Source organism: Natator depressus, chromosome 11 (genome assembly GCF_965152275.1).
Source record: "Natator depressus isolate rNatDep1 chromosome 11, rNatDep2.hap1, whole genome shotgun sequence".
NCBI lineage: Eukaryota > Metazoa > Chordata > Testudines > Cheloniidae > Natator > Natator depressus.
Genome location: NC_134244.1, coordinates 11,410,618 through 11,429,889, shown reverse-complemented (window position 1 = coordinate 11,429,889; position 19,272 = coordinate 11,410,618). Strand labels below are relative to the sequence as shown.

At 41.9% G+C, this 19,272-nt stretch overlaps 1 protein-coding gene across 5 annotated transcripts in view; it reads left to right on the top strand.

Annotated features, from left to right (window-relative positions):
* Positions 1–18,490, top strand: part of MYLK (myosin light chain kinase) — a 320,305-nt gene extending 301,815 nt beyond the window's left edge. For all 5 annotated transcript variants that reach the window (XM_074967150.1, XM_074967152.1, XM_074967151.1 and 2 more), the window contains 5 exons: positions 10,608–10,760; positions 11,970–12,093; positions 13,371–13,500; positions 14,503–14,634; positions 16,335–18,490. In XM_074967150.1, the coding sequence (XP_074823251.1) occupies positions 10,608–10,760; positions 11,970–12,093; positions 13,371–13,500; positions 14,503–14,634; positions 16,335–16,582 (787 nt within the window). In that variant the 3' untranslated portion in view covers positions 16,583–18,490. The remainder of the gene's footprint in view (positions 1–10,607; positions 10,761–11,969; positions 12,094–13,370; positions 13,501–14,502; positions 14,635–16,334) is intronic.
* The last annotated feature ends 782 nt before the right edge of the window (positions 18,491–19,272 follow it).

Here is a 19,272-nt window from a genome sequence, read left to right as displayed (position 1 = left end):
ATATCTTATTGTTTGTCTTCCTGTTTGATCTCAGGTTTCAGAGTAGCAGCCATGTTAGTCTGTATCCGCAGAAAGAAAAAGAGTACTTGTGGCACCTTAGAGACTAACAAATTTATTTGAGCATAAGCTTTCGTGAGCTACAGCTCACTTCATCGGATGCATGCAGTGGAAAATACAGTGGGGAGATTTTATATACACAGAGAACATGAAAAATGGGTGTTACCATACACACTGTAACAAGAGCGATCAGGTAAGGTGAGCTATTACCAGGAGGAGAGCGGTGGGGGGAGGGAGGGAACCTTTTGTAGTGATAATCAAGGTGGGCCATTTCCAGCAGTTGACAAGAACATCTGAGGAACAGTGGCGGGGGGGGGGGGGGAATAAACATGGGGAAATAGTTTTACTTTGTGTAATGATACATCCACTCCCAGTCTTTATTCAAGCCTAAGTTAATTGTATCCAGTCTGCAAATTAATTCCAATTCATCAGTCTCTCGTTGGAGTCTGTTTTTGAAGTTTTTTTTGTTGAAGAATTGCCACTTTTAGATCTGTAATCGAGTGACCAAAGAGATTGAAGTGAAAAACCAGTTGGAGAACACTTCAGTCTCTTTGGTCACTCGATTACAGACCTAAAAGTGGCAATTCTTCAACAAAAAAACTTCAAAAATAGACTCCAACGAGAGACTGATAAACTGGAATTAATTTGCAAACTGGATACAATTAACTTAGGCTTGAATACAGACTGGGAGTGGATGTGTCATTACACAAAGTAAAACTATTTCCCCTTGTTTATTTCCTCTTCTACTGTTCTTGTAAAGTGCTAGAAATGGCCCACCTTGATTATCACTACAAAAGGTTCCCCCCCTACCCCGCTCTCCTGCTGGTAATAGCTCACCTTACCTGATCACTCTAGTTACAGTGTGTATGGTAACACCCATTGTTTCATGTTCTCTGTGTATATAAAATCTCCCCACGGTAGTTTCCACTGCATGCATCCGATGAAGTGAGCTGTAGCTCACGAAAGCTTATGCTCAAATAAATTTGTTAGTCTCTAAGGTGCCACAAGTACTCCTTTTCTTTTTGTTTGATCTCACTTACTGTCCTGTTCTACTTCACTATCTTGTTCCATCATCTTTAGTTGATGTATTGACTTTGAAGTAACATGCCACAAAAACTACGGGTTGTGTGAATCATCTCCATTTATGTCTATTTTCAGGGTTTCTCTTTGCGTTTATAATAACTTTTGTCTAATTGGCGCATAACCCTAATGAATTCTTTCCAGCTGTCTATATGCCATTTAGTTTTGCAGGCGCTACAGAATTTTTGTTTATTTTTACTATTCTTGGCTCTTTTCTGATGAACCCTTTTGGACAGCTGTATTGCTAACATTCAGTAACATAAAACTCTTTTTAAATTCTATTTTTATTTCAATACAAAAATTCAGGTTAAGTCAGTTGTGTATACACATTATTACAAGATGGAATACCACTTGTCTTTCTGGTACCCAGACATCTGGATAAATCAGGCACGGATTTACTGTTGCTGATTCACTTCTCCACTTACTTTCAGTAATTCAATTCGCTTTATTAGTCCCATTTGTGCTATATCCTTTAAAAGTACCTGATCTCTCTGAAATCATAACTTTCCACTGTGGTATAGATTGGTTTGGATTTCCAGTACTTCATATGGAATTTCACCATGAACCCTTTTTTCAGGATCGTCCTGCAGTTGACAGAACACTGTACATGTGCTCACCTGACCTTCATAATCTCATGAGACTAGGCTATCAGATTCCATCCTTTATCAATTCATGATTGATCATTGCTTCCATTGCCTTCTTGTAGGGCACTTGGGTTGGTAGAAAGATCTTCCTCCATTGTTCTCTTTTTGAACTGGTATGGAATGATTCAGGGCACTGGTAACTGGATACATTTAGGTCACTGGTTTAAATCTGGCCCAGGTCAACAGTAAAGACTTAAGCATAGCTAATTCTGAAACTGAAAGTGCGCTGCACGTTCTTTAGATGCAACCAGTAAAGAATCCTCAAGTGTTGTGATTCTGTGTTTCAAAATGAAGGAGAATTAGTTGTGTTTTCTCACTTGCCTGACACTTGTGCCTTTAACCTGTTCTGAAGAAACCAACCCCAGGTCTCCATGGTCCATTCCATTCTTATTGTCTCTCCTGAGATTTCCAACACTGGAGCCAGTTGGTGCCAACTGTGATGGAGGTTGTTTTGTAATGTCAGGGTATGTTCACTAGGAAATGGACTGAGAGCATCAACTGATTTCATATTGTAGCTACAAGAGCTAAATTACCATCTGATCTCCTGTGATGTTATGATTAAGGCTATGTTTTAGCTACAGGTATTTTTAGTAAAAGTCACAGATAGGTCACGGGCAGTAAAGAAAAATTCCTGGCCCGTGACCTGTCCATGACTTTTACGATATAACCCTGACTAAAACTTGTGGGGGCTGCCCGGGGGTGCCATGGGTGCTGCGGGAGAGTGGTGGCATGTGGCCCGGGACCCCCGCCCATGGGTGCTGGGGAGATGGGCGGTGGTGCACGGCCCGGGCCTCCTGCTGGTGCTGGGGGGAGTTGGCGGGGCTGGCAGACTCCCTATCTGGCTCCATGCCTTCCTGTGCCCCTGCAGCAGCAGAGTTTGGTGTGAGAGGGGGCAGGGGGTTGGAGCACAGGACAGGGTGAGGTGGGCTCTAGGCAGCGCTTACCTGGGGGTTCCCTGGAAGTGGCAACATCCCCCTTGCTCCTAGGCAGAGGCATGGCCAGGCAGCTCTGCGAGCTGTCTCCACCCCGAGCACTGGCTTCGCAGCTCCCATTGGCTGGGAACTGCGGCGCTGCCTGCAGGCAGAGGCAGCGCACAGAGCTGCCTGACCATGCCTCTGCCTAGCAGCTGAGCGAGGGGAATGTCATCACTTCTGGGGAGCCTCCCAGGTAAGTGCCGCCCAGAGCCTGCCTCACCCCATCCCGTGCCCCAACGCCCTGTCCCCTCCCACACTCAAACTCTGCTGCTGCTGCCGGGGGTGGGGAGGGTGCGGTCGCCCAAGACTGCCCCAGCAGCGGCAGTGCCACTGCAGAAATCACGGAGGTCACGGAAAGTCATGGAATCCGTGACCTCCGTGACAAACTCGCAGCCTTAGTTATGATCATGTTCACCTAAGTGTACTTACTTTAACTACCTGGTAAGGCTACTAGAACCAGTGTGTTTGATTCCTTCTAACAGTTAGTCAGTTTTGCTCATTTGTCATTGGCAGTATGTTGAAAGGGTTGTAAAGTGGAACTCAGCATCCTTGAAGTCTAATCATGGGAGATGCTGAGCATGGGAGGCAATGCTCAGTGAGTGACTGTGTGAGGTGTTGAGCATGCTCAATTTCCTTTGATTATTCATGGTCTTACTGCAGGAATTACTGGATGAAATTCTATGGCATGTGTTGTGCAGGAGCTCAGGCTAGATGATCTAATGGTTCCTTCTGGTCTTAACGTCTATAAATATAGGCACTCAGGATCTTCCAAGAACAGGTACATAAATACTGAGCATTGTCAAGAGAGTAAAATATCTCAGTCCTTTACTTAAAAATGGAAATTGCGAAAGACTTTTTAAACAAATTGTACTTAGGATGCCAGAAAGATGCCTCGTTAAGTAGCTGGAAAAATGTTTTCAGTAAACAGCCTGATATTTGTCTAATAGTAAGATCATGGCTTACACACAAAATTAATTTTCCTGGGCACATGCAGTTCATTTTTATCACTTAGCTTCAGCATTCCTAAAAGGAAATTGTTTCCATAACCCATCAAACCAATTGCTAGGCATTTATTACTTTAAATGGCTATTAAGAAAGGAACAATTGAGTCCCCAAGTCAAGAAGTTCTGTGTTAAAGATAAGAGGTTGTGGGTACTGCATCCATTAGCTGCCAGTTTTTCTTTGTTTTGTTTTCTGAATACATACAGAGATATGGCCTTCCTTACAAGTATTCCCAAGGCAAATCAACTGACTCGCACTTTAACTCAGGAGTAAAGGAATAGTTATTATGGCCGTGTAAATTCTCAACAGCATGGAAGGTCCAGCAGTAGGAAAACTTGATTGAGTTTTAAACAACAGTATTTTGAAATAGTATTTGGAAAGCACAGAATAGAGGAGAGAGTTTTGGTTGCTTAATGTACAGTGGGCTGCTACATGTAATTTACTAAGTACAGTGAATGCATTTTAGAGCTTACCAAACATTCCTGTATGTCACCCACTCCATTTTTTCTAAAAACTTACTCTTTTCTCTCCCGACTTCCATTGGTATGACCCTGAGCCTCCAAGCACTCTGCAGGACAATGATATTGCTTCTCCCACCATTACCCTTAGTTAGGCCTGAGAAGTTGCTGCAGAACAATGAAGTTGCTATATCCCCACAAGACATTACCTCTACAGCTCTCCCAGCCCCTACTAGTATTGGAACTGATAAACCAGGCATGAAAAATCCAGTCTTTTGCATGGTAGCAAAAAGTCCTAATCTCACTGAAATGGGCCTGCCTGTGTCTATCTCTCCCTGAAATAATCTGTGTACTATTATTTGTGGAGATTGTACAAAGGTCACATTTGCAATCAAGTATTGATGGAGAGTGGGATTCCCCCTGCAATGACCACACAAGTATTTTTTCAAGACTAAATCGTTCAAGAACACTTAATTTGTGTGAAATTATGACCCCTGCAGCAATTGTATTGATCTGCTGAATGAAGTGCTGGTTGGGAGCTAGTTTCACTTATGGTGCAGTTATAGTCAGAAAAGAGACTCTGTAACAATGATAGTGTGGCTCCAGATTTGGAATCACAGACTCCTCCTGAAACAAGATGAGTTCTTTCTGCCTCTTACATGGCCTCTTAATAACAGTGACTTTGATGAGACTTAGGCACATGCTGAAATGCTTTGTTGAGCAGGAATGGACTTAAGCACATCCTTGAGTACTTTGCTTAAACAGGGCCAGAGATTCTGCATCAATAACTTATCTAATGATATTTGCTGATGAAGCATGAAGGCAGAATAGAATCCATTTCACTCTACCAGCGGCCATACTGACTCTGCAGTGCTACGAGGAGTGAAAACTTGTCTTAGCTAGTAAACAAATATGTGTAAAAGACAGAACAGATATTGTGAAGTAAGATGTCATTTTACATTGTCACTTTGTCACACATTAATCTTGCAGTTTTCATAGGTCTTATTACACGTTCATACATGTGACTTATAGTATTGTACACACTTATAAAGATGCCCTTCAGTGTAGCATCTGAGTGTACCTTACATGGTGTAAATTAAGAGAATAAAACATTTCTCAAATAAGGAGCAAATACATCTGCGCATTTTGATTTACTTCTTCCCCTCTGGGGTTCATGCCTCCACCTCACATACTGTACCTAGCTAGTTTTCCAAATGTCTATATGAGATACTAGACTCTGTTACAGGCAACTTCCAGAGGCAGTAAAATATTTAGTGGTACCTTTATGTGAGGAAATGGGGCTGCAAAGAGTGGATATTTTCCTGTTTACTTATAACCGCACAACCCTTGGGAGCAGGCTTTGTACCAAATTTTGGATGGAATTGTTAGTGACAAAGGGGAGTAACACAACTCTTTTTGTGGGGGCTGTTAATAATTCTGTGAAAGTCTAGTATCTTTAGAATGTATGGACCGAAGCAATTCTTGAAGGATAGTGGGTCTTTCAGCACAGTGCCACTGGGCCTGATCTTTCATTCTTCAAGTGCTTTCTGTCAACAATATATTTAGAGATGACTTCACATGTTTTAATCCAGAGTGTTTTTAAAACCCAGTGAGTTCCACCTAATTTTGTTTTGTTCAGGAGCAGTGATATTATTGGAGTCTAACCTCATAAAAAGGAGGTTGAAATGGTCAGAAAGAGCCAACAAAGGTGGCTGTTTCACCCATAGATGTGGAGCATTGCGACCCTGAGTCAACAAAGCACCTGACAGGTTTCAGAGTAGCAGCCGTGTTAGTCTGTATTTGCAAAAAGAAAAGGAGTACTTATGGCAACTTAGAGACTAACCAATTTATTTGAGCATAAGCTTTCGTAAGCTACAGCTCACTTCATCGGATGCACTTGAGCGCATGTTTAATTTTAAGAACAAAAGTAGTCCCATTGCTTAAAATTATGTATGTACTTAGGTGCTTTCTGGGATCTGGACCTGAGAGCACCTTACAGAGTTGAATCTGTATAGTACTATGGTTCTCTCTAGGTCAGAATTTTAGGTGGCGTACATCAGATATTGGCATATGATGGCATATATCACATTGGTAGATGTGCAGCCTGCACATTATCCCATTATCATTATACCATATGTGCCCCTTTGGCACAAGGGGTACCCAGATGGTGCAGCCTGCACATCTACCAATGTGATATATGCCATCATGTGCCAGCAATGCCCCTTTGCCATGTACATTGGCCAAACTGAATAGTCTCTACGTAAAAGAATAAATGGACACAAATCAGACGTCAAGAATTGTAACGTTCAAAAACCAGTTGGAGAACACTTCAATCTCTTTGGTCACTCAATTATAGACCTAAAAGTGGCAATTCTTCAACAAAAAAACTTCAAAAACAGACTCCAGTGAGAGACTGCTGAATTGGAATTAATTTGCAAACTGGATACAATTAACTTAAACAATAAAACAATAAAAACTGGGAGTGGATGTGTCATTACACAAAGTAAAACTATCCCCACCCCCCCCAACTGTTCCTCAGACGTTCTTGTTAACTGCTGGAAATGGCCCACCTTGATTATCACTACAAAAGGTCCCCCCTCTCTCTCCTGCTGGTAATAGCTCACCTTACCTGATCACTCTTGTTACAGTGTGTATGGTAACATCCATTGTTTCATGTTCTCTGTGTATATAAATCTCCCCACTTGTATTTTCCACTGCATGCATCTGATGAAGTGAGCTGTAGCTCACGAAAGCTTATGCTTAAATAAATTTGTTAGTCTCTAAGGTGCCACAAGTACTCCTTTTCTTAATGACATTGAGTCCAAGCATACTGAAAAATAATAGCCTGGACAGAGTTGCCCTCTAGTGGTAATTGTTTTAAACAGCAGTTAGTTAGCAACTATTTAAACTAAGGTTTCAGAGTAACAGCCGTGTTACTTTTCTTTTTATTTAAACTGAATGGAAGACAACCTGTCTTGAAATAACATTCTTAAGTATGACAAGGAGGGTGATGTAATATCTTTATTTGGACCAACTTCTGTTGGTGAGAGAGACAAGCTTTCGAAAGCTCAGCTCTCTTACCAACAGAAGTTGGTCCAACAAAAGATATTACTTCACTCACCTGGTCTCTCTAATACCCAGGGACTGTCACAGCTACACCAACACTGCCTACATTCTTAAGAATGTTTTTAATTGAATTGTGTGCTTTAAAAAAAACAGAATTTCCATACCATGATAAATCATACCTAGTGGAGGGCAACGAAGCAAATGTCATGGGAGTCTGAGCAACTTTGATACATTAGTGGGACAGAAACTTCATCCCTTGTTCACTAGCTTGAATCTAGCCCTCACTGGTAGTAACCAAACGTTACTACTGTCTGACAGCGGCATAGGAGCTCTAAGGTTCATGCCCACTTCCCGACACTTGAAGGGACACCAAAGCATTCAGTGGATTATGACAACAGTATTTATATCCTCTTACGCAATAATAACAGCCTTGTCTGCTTTCATTTTTGTGAATGTCAGTCATCAGGGTAAGCACTAAGGCACGGTGGTAATGATGATATATGTTTACTTGGTTCCCAGAATGAACAGACTCCATTGGGCACAATTAGGCAGCTGGCGATGCACTGACCTATACTCCTGTACCCTGTCTTTCTATGGACTATTCTAGACCAGAAGTTCCCAAACGCTTTTTACTGCACCTCCCCTTGGAGATTCCTTATCCCATATGTGCCCCTTTGGCACAAGGGGTACCCAGATGGTGCCCAGTTTGGACCCCAGAGGAAAGGAGAAAATCCCCACATGAGCAGCAGGGGTGGGAGGAGGCTCACACACATCCCGTTTGAATCCCAGCTACGTGGAATGGCAACTTGTGTTCATTGGTTCTACCCCCTCCAGGCGTGTGAGGCCTTTGCTGTGGGGCCAGGCCCATGCACAGGGTCCCTGCCATGTTGATTTCCAGTGCAGTCATGGGGGGAGTGAGAGTGATAGAAAAGGAGGAAGTTCTCGCAAGGCTGTGCAGTTCCCATGATAGCTGGCCAGCAATAGGATGGTGGCTCAGTGCTGAGCATGCTGGGTAATAGTAACTGGGATGGGGGTGGGGGGAGAGAGCAGGGATTCTGGGACCAACCTCCCCCCACCCACCCTGCCTTAGGGCACAAGGGGACAGGGTTGAGCTCTCCAGGGAATTGGACCAGCATACACTGGATACCATGAAGAAACAAGAAAAAATTAACAACTAGTCAGGTCCTTGCATCTCCTTGATAATCATGTCTGCCCCACAATTTGAAAACCAACATTCTAGACCAGAGGTGGGCAAATTATGGCCCGCGGGCCACATGTGGCCCACGGGACCCTCTTGCTCCGGCCCTGAGCGCCTGCCCCAGGAGGCTAGCCCCCCAGCCCCCTCCCCTGTTGATCCCCTTCCCCCACAGCCTCACCTCACCGCCGGCACAATGCTCTGGGCGGCGGGGCTGCAGAGCCTGGCCTGACCTGGTGCTCTGTGCTATGTGGTAGCAGCGGGGGCGTGGCCCAGCTCCAGCGCCGCCAGTCATGGGTGCTCCAGGCAGCGTGGTAAGGGGGCACGGAACAGGCAGGGTTGGATAGAGGGCAGGGGAGTTTGGGGTGGTGGTCAGAGAGTGGGGTGTGGATAGGGGTCGGGGTGGGAACAAGGGGTTGAATGGGGGCAGTGATCCCAGGGAGGCTGTCAGGAAGGAGAGGGGGGTTGGATAGGGCGGCAGGGGGCAGTCAGGGGCAGGAGTTCCGGGGGCCGTCAGGGAACAGGTGGGGGTTGGATGGGGCAGGAGTCCCGGGCGGGGAAGATAGGAGGTGGGGGCCAGGCCACAACCCCCTCCCCTAACCGGCCCTCCATACGATTTCCGAAACCCCATGCGGCCCTCAGGCCAAAAAGTTTGCCTGCCCCTGTTCTGGACAGTTCCTTGCTTCCCCCTCAGTGGCTGGATTAACAGAGCTGACCCTTTAGTTTACCATGTGCAAAACAGAGGTTTTGGAAAAATGTTTGAATCCCAGTGCTTCCTCTTATTAGTAATGAGCCAAAACTAGGATTTGAACAACCCCAAACTCTGGAAAAGACTGGAGCCCGATCCATATCTGACCTCTGTGGCTTATTTCTGAAAAGGGCCGAACTTGAATCCACGGATATGAATGTTCCTGAACTTTGGAAGAGTTCAGATCAGTATCAGAACTTTGCAGCTTGGGCCCATTTCTGTTCTTGATGTTGCTATATGATTATAGTAATGAATCATTATAGGCCTTCTTTGACCTTTCCACAGCTGATTTCTAGATGCAATAATAACACCCATTGTTTCATGTTCTCTATGTATATAAATCTCCCCACTGTATTTTCCACTGAAGGCATCCGATGAAGTGAGCTGTAGCTCACGAAAGCTTATGCTCAAATAAATTTGTTAGTCTCTAAGGTGCCACAAGTACTCCTTTTCTTTTTGCGAATACAGACTAACACGGCTGCTACTCTGAAACCTGAATATTGAGTTGTCATCACTTACATAGCTATTAGGTTATAGTGTCACTTAAAGTGTTGCTCTACTCTGAAAAGATATTCTGTAAAAATGGCATGATGAGGTGGAGGTCCCATGTTTGTGTGTGTCTCTCCCTCAGTGACAACAGATCAAATTTGCTCAGTACAAAGATATTTCTTCTAATTGCCAGCCCTGCAAACTCAACCTCACATATCAGAAACTAGCTATGTTATTTCGTTCTCATGCACCGTGATCAGAAATAACAGACCTGAAAGCCAAATTATGTCTGCAGATACGTTTGTGCAACTCCATTGCCTAGAGTGAGGTTGCACCATTATAACTGGCCTGTAATCAATGTTTAGAAAAGAACTTTGTTAATGCATGAGAAGGGACAGGATCCAGTTCTCGCTTCTAGCTATGTTGGCCTTGCCCGAGCATGAGGAGTGAAAAGCACTAAAGTCTTATTTCTGTCACTAAAGTTGGCAAATATGACTTTGACTATACACAAGAAGCAGATCTGCTGAATTACAGTATCTTTGCATAGTCATCATCTGAGGAGAACTGATCTTTCCATGTAGCAAATTATTATGGTATCTCTAACTCTCCACTTCATCTTTACCTAACTGCTGTTGTCTCTCCCCACCTCCCAAAAATGGGGGAGGTATAAGAAAGAGAATCTTTCTTTTAGCTTTGGGAATTTAAATTATAGTCCTCTTCCCATTTACTTTGCCTGTATATCAACTTTCAAGCATATTATTTTAAGTTGACATGTGACTTCTACTGATACAGATTTTCAGAGAGCAAAGAGCTGTCACAAGTATGTTGACTGTTATCTGTGCTCATTTAAAGACTGACACTGTTTTGTGGATTGTTGTTGTTTTTTATCCCCAGGGTCAGTGGACTTTCTCCTTTCATGGGAGACAATGACAATGAAACTTTAGCCAATGTTACCTCAGCAACCTGGGACTTTGATGATGAAGCTTTTGATGAAATCTCTGATGATGCCAAGGACTTTATTAGCAATCTGCTAAAGAAGGATATGAAGTAAAGCTGTTGAATTTGACATACTTTGCACTTCCATATTTAACTGAATTTGTACACCTCTTGCTCCCACACTCTGTAAAAAAAAAAAAGGGGGGGGGGGATACTCAAACACCTTGGGGAGCAATGAATAAGGAGCTCTGAATGCTCCAGCACTTTTGTGTCTTTTTGTTGGTCACCACAGCCATCATTCACTTAACACTGCACATATTGGAATGGAGCACTTTAGTGTCTGCTCATTCTTTTCACTTCCTTTCCCTCAGGGATGGATACATATGCCAAATACATCCCATGGAATTGTACTATGTGGTTTGAGTGGTCATCCTCATTAATATAGTGATGTAGTACATGGGAGTTAAAGATCCCAGCATGAAATGCTGCTTCTTGATCTGAGTGGATTGCAATAGGATTTTGTTTTAATTTTCTCAAGCCCTGTTTTTAAATCTGATGCCCCTGAGTGGATGGCTTTGACATGACAATACATTTCTTATGACTCTCATAAAGTTCAGTTTCACAAAAGCCATGGTCCACCACCCTTTTTATTAATAGTAGCAAACATTTATATTATAGTAGTGCCCAAAGGCTTCAGTCAAGATTAAAGCCGCATTGTTGTGAACACTGAATATACCTAGGGAAGAGACAGTTCCTGTCTTGGAGGCCTGACAGTCTAAGTGATACAAAACAAAGTGTTATATACCTATAACTTATAAGCAAGTGAATACAGAGGTGAACTGTCACAGCTTTGTTAGACATATGTGTTTGTTAAATTTTATTTAATGGGTGGGATAATTAAGGTGAGGCATGGTAGGAATAGGAAAGTTAGTAAGAGAGTAAAAAAAAGAAGAGGAACTGTCACTATTCATCACCTGCTAAGCCATGATCAGCAAGCAGGGTTTTGTAGGCATTGTAACGAGATGATTATGCTGTGGCTATAATGTATGGCTCTTTTTTGACAATATTTTATTAATATTTTTACAATGTGTAGCCTTCCCCACAAAAAGCCTTCAAAATCCGTTAAACTTGGCATAGACAGTGAGTGTAACAGATAGTAAATAACCACAGCTAGTAAGTAGCTGTACCATTAAGGCTAGTTTAATAAAGTATGCAGAAATCTACTGCTTAAAAAAGAAAAAGGGAAACAATAACATAAAAGCAAATAGGTTCTATCCTGTGTATTGGCAACACTGACTTAGTCTCTTTACATAAAAACAGGAGCCGCTTAGATTGTACTCAATGTCTTCAGCATCCTTGGCTGCAAAAAGACACCAAAAACATGGAAGCCAAAAAACTTTCCAAAGATAGGATGAAGAAATATATGGCCAGAAGAAAATGGCAGGTAATAAAGAGGGCAAGGAAGTGGGCTAGATGCCCTAATAGGTCTCTTCCATTTCTAGCTTCTGTAATTCTGAGATGTATCATTACAGAGGGCTTCTGCTGCTAATGAAAATCCAGTTGCAGCCAGTGCACAGTTGCAATAGAGCAGCTATGTTTTTTATTGCTAATGTAATAGCAGGGGCAGTAGCAGAGGTGTGGGTGCATAAATGTCACAAGTGCTATCACAAGGCTACTACAAGGTTTTGATTCTAAGTAGGGATTTTCCCTGTCCCTGTGTATGAGGGTCCTTGGAGGAGAAAGCTTCTTATGCATGGAACCTTGCACCCCTCTCCACATTCACAGTAGGGCCAGGGATAATCGGGTCCCTAATGGAGCTGACCAGAAAGACACTTTTAGCGGGATTTGTTTTCCTAATCCAGAGACTCCCATCCTCTCTGGGCACCGAGATCTTTTATTGTTCTTCTCAGACATTTATGAATCCCCCATCAGATGGCTTAATTAATTTTTATTTAAACGTTTTGTCCCCGCATCTTCTGTTTCCTTGATGCTGGAGCCACTGTAGGAGCTCCATCTGGGCTGTTCTCATGGATGGAGTAGCAGATCCAGTGGCATGGATCAAATCTTTTGACCAGCTTACAAAATACTGAGCAATATATGTTCATCATGTACCTTCTACACCATATACATCCCTATTTATAAATTTTGACAGGTGCCTATACAAACCTTACAAAGGAGATTACACTTAGTATCTATACTATAGAGTCTATCATATCAACATTTTTTAGCATTTTGCATTAGCTAATATCACGTCATTTCAGAGGCTTGCCAAGTTAAATTCTTCTAACATGCAGATGGCACTTGCTCATTCATTTCACACTAGCTGGTTACTCATTGTGGGTGAAGTTCAGCCCCGTAGAGTGGGCCAGCACAAAGGCTTATCTGCTATCTAAGCCCTATGTAGGTTTTAATATGAGGCATTCTCTGGTTCATAGGCTTTGTGCTGACCCACTGCAAAGGGATGCATTTCATCCTCTGTTAAGAACAGTGATGAACCTTGTGTCTGAATCCTTTGTGAAAGTTTATATCTGCACCTGAACTTGGCAGCTCTGGCCTGTCTCTCTAATCTAGAACAATAGAATGACTTAATAAAGAGTCTGTCCATTGACCCCCATAGGCTTTGGATCAGGCCCTAAGTCATTTGTCCACAGTCCTCCTGCTACAGAAAAGATGTGTACCCATGAGGTTAAACTCATGAGAAGCCTCTGTGTTATGTTTCAGAAAACAGGTCATGCTGTCCGAGCCATAGGGAGACTATCCTCCATGGCAATGATTTCTGGTCTGAGTGGAAGGAAGGCCTCTACAAGCTCACCTACCAGTCCTATAAATAAAGATAAAGTAGACCTGGATGGTAAGGAACTGCACTGAATTGTAAAAGGTAGTAATAATTTTATCTATACAATGTCCTCTACCAAGTCTGAACAAAGAGTTTAATGATAGAAAACCTTTTAAACTGCATCTGTCATATAAAACCAAACAAAATCCTAAAGACTATTGGAGACTAACAAAGTTGCATCATTAAGCGTGTGTGTGTGTGTGTGTGTGTGTGTGTGCGTGTGTGCGCGCCCGCGCCCATCAGGATTGATCTATTGCTCAGAATGGTTCACTGCACATTCTCGGAGGCAGAAAGTGCTTGCTGTAATGCCAAGTAATAAAGGCACATTTGTCAGCTCTACTTAAATCAGCTTTGGAGAGTGTTTTTTATATACATAATGTGTGTGGGTTCACGATATAATATTTTGCAAGGGGTGTATTTAGTTCTCATACAAATAACAGCACTAGCTGTGTCTAGGAGTGGAATGCAGGCAGTATTTTGTGTATCTCCATGCACAATGCTGCCAGGGCTTCTCAGACAAGGGCCAAAATTTTCAAATACATGTGCCTAAAGGTAGGCACCCAAATCTGTATTTAGAGACCTTAATAAATGACCTGATTTTCAGGGGTGCCGCATGCAGCAGCTGCCATGTAAGTTAATGGGGATGGCAGGTGTGCAACCCCTCAGAAAATCAGGCCATTTTTTTGGGTGCTTACATATGAACTTTGAGTTTCTAAGTCAGCCTAATTGCCAGGAAATGCCCAGCCTAATGGTCATAGACAAATATAAGGAAAATAACTAAATTACATTATGTTGCACTTTGCCATGTACATAACTCATTCTGTTTGATAGTCTGAATCTTTGTCTGGCTGTTAAAGACTACGCAAAAGGGTGACATAGTCTCACTATTCCATTAATTTTATAGCATTAAGCGTAATGAAAAAAAAGCTGCTTTCTGCAATTGTTTGGTTATTTAAAAAACCCCAACCTCATTCCTAGGGAATTTCAAAATAACTAAGCCTCCTTTACTTCCTCTAGATGATGCTGCCAGGGCTTTCCTTGAAGCACTGGCAGAGGAAAAACCCCATGTAAAGCCATATTTTACTAAAACAATCCTGGACATAGAAGTTGTGGAAGGAAGTGCTGCTAGATTTGACTGCAAAATTGAAGGTACTTTAAATTAATGTCTGTGTCATCATTTTGCTTTCTCCCCTCCCCTGTCATTTCTCTGTATTGCTCCATCATGCTTTTTTGCTTTAGTTCCCTTCAGCTTTGCCATTATGTGCACACTTACAGCATGGAACATGTTGCAATAATAGAATATATTTTGAGCCACTTGGTGATCTCCCATGCTTGCCATGAAAAAGAAACCAGCTTCTACAGAGCTCCCATGGGCAAGTCACTTAATCTTTCTCCATGGCTAAGATCCCTACCTCATAGAGGGATTGTAAGGGTAAATTAATTAATGTTGGTAAGTGCTCACATACTGCAATGAAGGGGGCAATGGATGGATGGAATAGATTAGTGTCCTGTGGTAGGGCTCCAAACTCACAATGGATCAGTACTGGGTTCCTGGCACTCCTGCCCTTTACTGATTTGTTTAAACAGGGAGCCATTATTGGGTCTTTACTTAGCACTTTGCTGATGCAGCAGGTAAGAGAATAGTCTGAGAGCCTGTGCTCTCCTTTTTACAATAGGGAGCTGCTCATGCAGTACAGTTGTGCTGGAACTGTTTGCTTTCAGCAGTCTCAGACACTCACATTGGGATGGATAATCAGGAGGGTGTGATGGGGACCTTAGATGTGTAACAGGAGAGGAGAGTTCTTCTCTATCTTCTTCTTCCCCACCAAATTGCTGGTCTCTTTCTCAGAGAGAGAAGAGAAGAGATAGGGAAGAAGCAAATGAGGAGTTTCCTCTCCCCAGGAAAGGAGTAGAGAGCTCTCCTCAAGCTGGAGAGGGAAGTGCCCTGCAGAACGGGGGTGAGAATAGTGTGGAAAGTGGGGTCAAAAAAGACACGAGGGCAGATATATGCTTCCAATTCCTTTCCTTCTGTCCCCTATAGAGATTTGTACCAACATGACTACTTTTTCCAGGCCCCCACTTAGTCAATCTGATTAATCTCAGATTGGCCTGGGTTCTATTACTGGGGTGAGATCTTCAACCCCACTGTGATCCCTTTGTGTTGGATAAAAGGGCCTGAGCAGTGTAAAAGGGTTCCAAAAGTCCTGGATCTAATGTGTGGAGAATTCCCCTGGCCATGAGTATTGCAATACTGTCTTTCAAAGACCTCCTCAAAAGCCCTGGCACAGGGGCATGCTAGGCACAGGTTGGACATGCTGAGGACAGGTGGGGCCACAGCACTTAGCACTTCAGAGATTCTGAGCAGCTTTGCTGCCCATAAGGCAGCATGAGAAGGCTGCCCTAATCTAGAGGCACAGCACACAATCTCATCCCTCTGGTATTTAAATCTCCGTGTTGGGGATTGTTAAGACTGCAAGCACTGTGAATGCTTCATGTCCTAATAGGGAGCCTCAAGTCTCTCATTAGGGACCCCTACTAGTTGATGACTGAGCTGCTGTGAAAAGCTTTCTTCTTTCATTAGAAAATAGTGACAAGTCAGATTAGTGAATGCTTCCACTGTTAATTTCAATTTTTTGTTTTTTGTAGGGAAGTGGCAGCAGACGACTGTAGATATTAAAAAGTAGTTGTTACTTTTAATATATGTTCATTAGAGTTCAGTAGAACTACTCGTGTGCTTAAATATAAGCATATGCATAAATCTATGTGGGATTGGGGCCTAAAACATTTACAGGTTAATAGCATTTAGTGTCTTGGCTTATTGCAGCTGCTGTTCTTTCCCACTGTCACAGGCTACCCTGACCCTGAGGTAATCTGGTACAAAGATGACCAATCTATTAAAGAATCTCGTCACTTCCAGATAGATTATGATGAGGATGGGAACTGTTCTTTGACTATTTCTGAAGTTTGTGGGGACGATGATGCCAAATACACCTGCAAAGCTGTTAATAGCCTTGGGGAAGCAACTTGTACCGCAGAACTCCTTGTGGAAACAATGGGAAAAGAAGAAGAGGAGGAGGAAGAGGAAGAAGAAGAATGAAACAAGACTCAAGGGAAAAGATATTTGAAAAATCACATTATAAAGACTATATCTCTAAAGCTCAGAAAACCAAGTTATTAAAAACACCTAGTGTGATAAATCATTGGGGGGAAGGTGTTGTTTTTTCAGCATTATCAGTTGATACCGGTTTGTTTTATTTATGGGCATTAAGTGGAAACAGCAGGCACTTTAAGTTGCTATGGTGATTGGATTTAGTTTAAGTAAGTCGGTTGTTGCCCAGCCTATTTTTAATGTGAAAGTATCATACTAACCTACGATTATAACCTGCATTTATAAATACCCTATTTATTGAGCTCATTCATTTGCACCATCACTCTCATCAACCAATACTATAGCTGCAGTGGCTCCCTGAGATCTACATTTATCTCTATGCCCAGAAATCTTTTATCAAACACACACAAAGATTCTTTTGGTCTTAATACAATTGAACCCTCCCATAGTAAAGTCATTCTTCACATAAGTTAACTATGAGGGAAGGTTACACTATAACCAGCATTGCAGTTTGCACGTTGTAATAAAATGAAACAATCTTAGTCTTTTCTCCTCTTTAAAATAGTTTCACTGTCTGACCTTTACACACACTTATCTCTTCCAATTTGCTATTAGTGTATTACTAATTCCACCAATCCTAGACCTCCATGAGTTTGTATGAGCTGATATTTCTTTCCTCACCTTTAACCAAGTGATTCTAACTTATCTACTTTCTCTTGAGGTGTCCGTTACCCTGGTACAGGTACATATGTCTGCTTCAGAAACAAACTGAAAATGTAAAGAACCAGAAACCTTGCAGTTGTGCTTGTCATTTTAATAAAGATTCATAGTTCATATAAGTGCTGCTAGGAACTATAGGTTATTGTACATCCATTAACTTTTATCTGTGTGTGGAAACCTAGTTTAGTTAAAAATGTACTTGTACTTTATCTGGCCATTACAAAACAGATCTCAACTGATGATTAGCTGGAAATTGCCACAGATTTTTGGAGTAGCCCAAAAAAAAAAGTAGTTTGGATTACAAACTTCTTTATACCAAGCAATTACCAAAGAATGTGCTTGACAGTCTAGTTTTCATCTTGAGCCTGTCAGGAAGGCTGATGTCCTCAAAACTTTTTTGCAAAAAACAAAAACAAAAAAATCCAGAAAATGTCTTTCTTCTCAAAAGTGATTAATGCACTCAGACTGGGTAACTTTCCTTTCCTCTCACACTATTGGCACTTGTTAATTCTTTTTGTTCAAGAGTAATATCAGAGGCCATACGATGATATGCATAATCCAATGAGAATACATTTCCAGTATCTGTACATCATTCCAAATGTATGTTTTTTTCCTTTATTCCACTTTTTGTGTGTAGAGTACAACAATTTTAAATTTCAAGGAGTACCTTTAAAAAAAAAAACAACTTAACTTAGTTCCACAAATTAAAGTATCAAGTGTACTTTTATGCAGATGTATATGATATCAACTTTAGGATGTTTGATATTACCTAGTTTTGTGTTTTATATTATTTGCTCTTCTACATGTCTTTAAAGTAAAATCAAGCTCAGCTAATGTGGATCACACAATGTTTTTTCTAAATAACTGCTTAGCTCTTTGTTGCTAGGTTCAATTTGCCAGCACCAGCATGTCTTTTCTTTTTAAATGGGTAAAGAACTCTTGTTATACTAAACACAATATTGCCACTACTCCTTATAAGGAAAGGTTTTTTTAATCTGATTTAGAGCATACAGAGTTTTCCTCACATGTTTTAAATGTGTTTAGGTAACAATGGGGTGTCTTTTGTACCTTAATAAAATATGCAAATGTTTTCCCATTTTGTTAAACCATCAGAATTGGGAGAAATGAGAACACTACAGCTGTAGTTACTCACGATTTCTAAATAAATAATACCACAAAGCATGCTGTTTGTATAATCAGTGCAGACTCCAGTTTATTCACCCAGGCTGAGGAAGGCAAACAGGATCTCTCCTGATTCTCTCCTATACAGAGATCTACTTAGCACAGGAATGGGGGGAAGAAAGAGTGGCAGGGGTTATGCCTCTGATTCTCATGGTGCATCTGCTACCCGTTCAGGCCTATGGAGATAAATTAGAGCTACTAGGAGCTGCACTAATTTACACCACTGGCTATAATCACTATGGGACCATAAATTAGAGAATTTGCAGAGCATGGGCTGGAGGAACTTCTCAATTGGCCAGTTAGGGCCAACTTCTAGCACTTTGTGCTACTTCGACAGCTCAAAATGGCTGGAACAGGAGGAGAGAATCTGTCCCAAAGTTCAGACAAGTGTATGTGTAGATTAGGGTGACCAGATAGCAAGTGTGAAAAATCAGGACACTTTTTTTGGGGGGGGGGGGAGGCGGGGGTTGTTGCTTATATAAGACAAAGCCCCTAATATCGGGACATCTGGTCACCCTAGTGTAGATATATAAAAAAGTTATGCTCCTGCAAGCTGTGAAGTCAAGCATATTCACCACTTGTGGTGCCTTTTCATGAAAGAACATATACAATTCTCTAATGTATGATAATAATCCAGGCACCATGCAGAACATGCCCAAGATAAAACTCAATGTGTTCGAGAAATATTCCAACTGTTTTTATAGAAATGCATATCTTAAGCAATACTTTAACATTCGAGAAGCACTGGTGATTTGAAGAATCAGGGCCTAAACAGA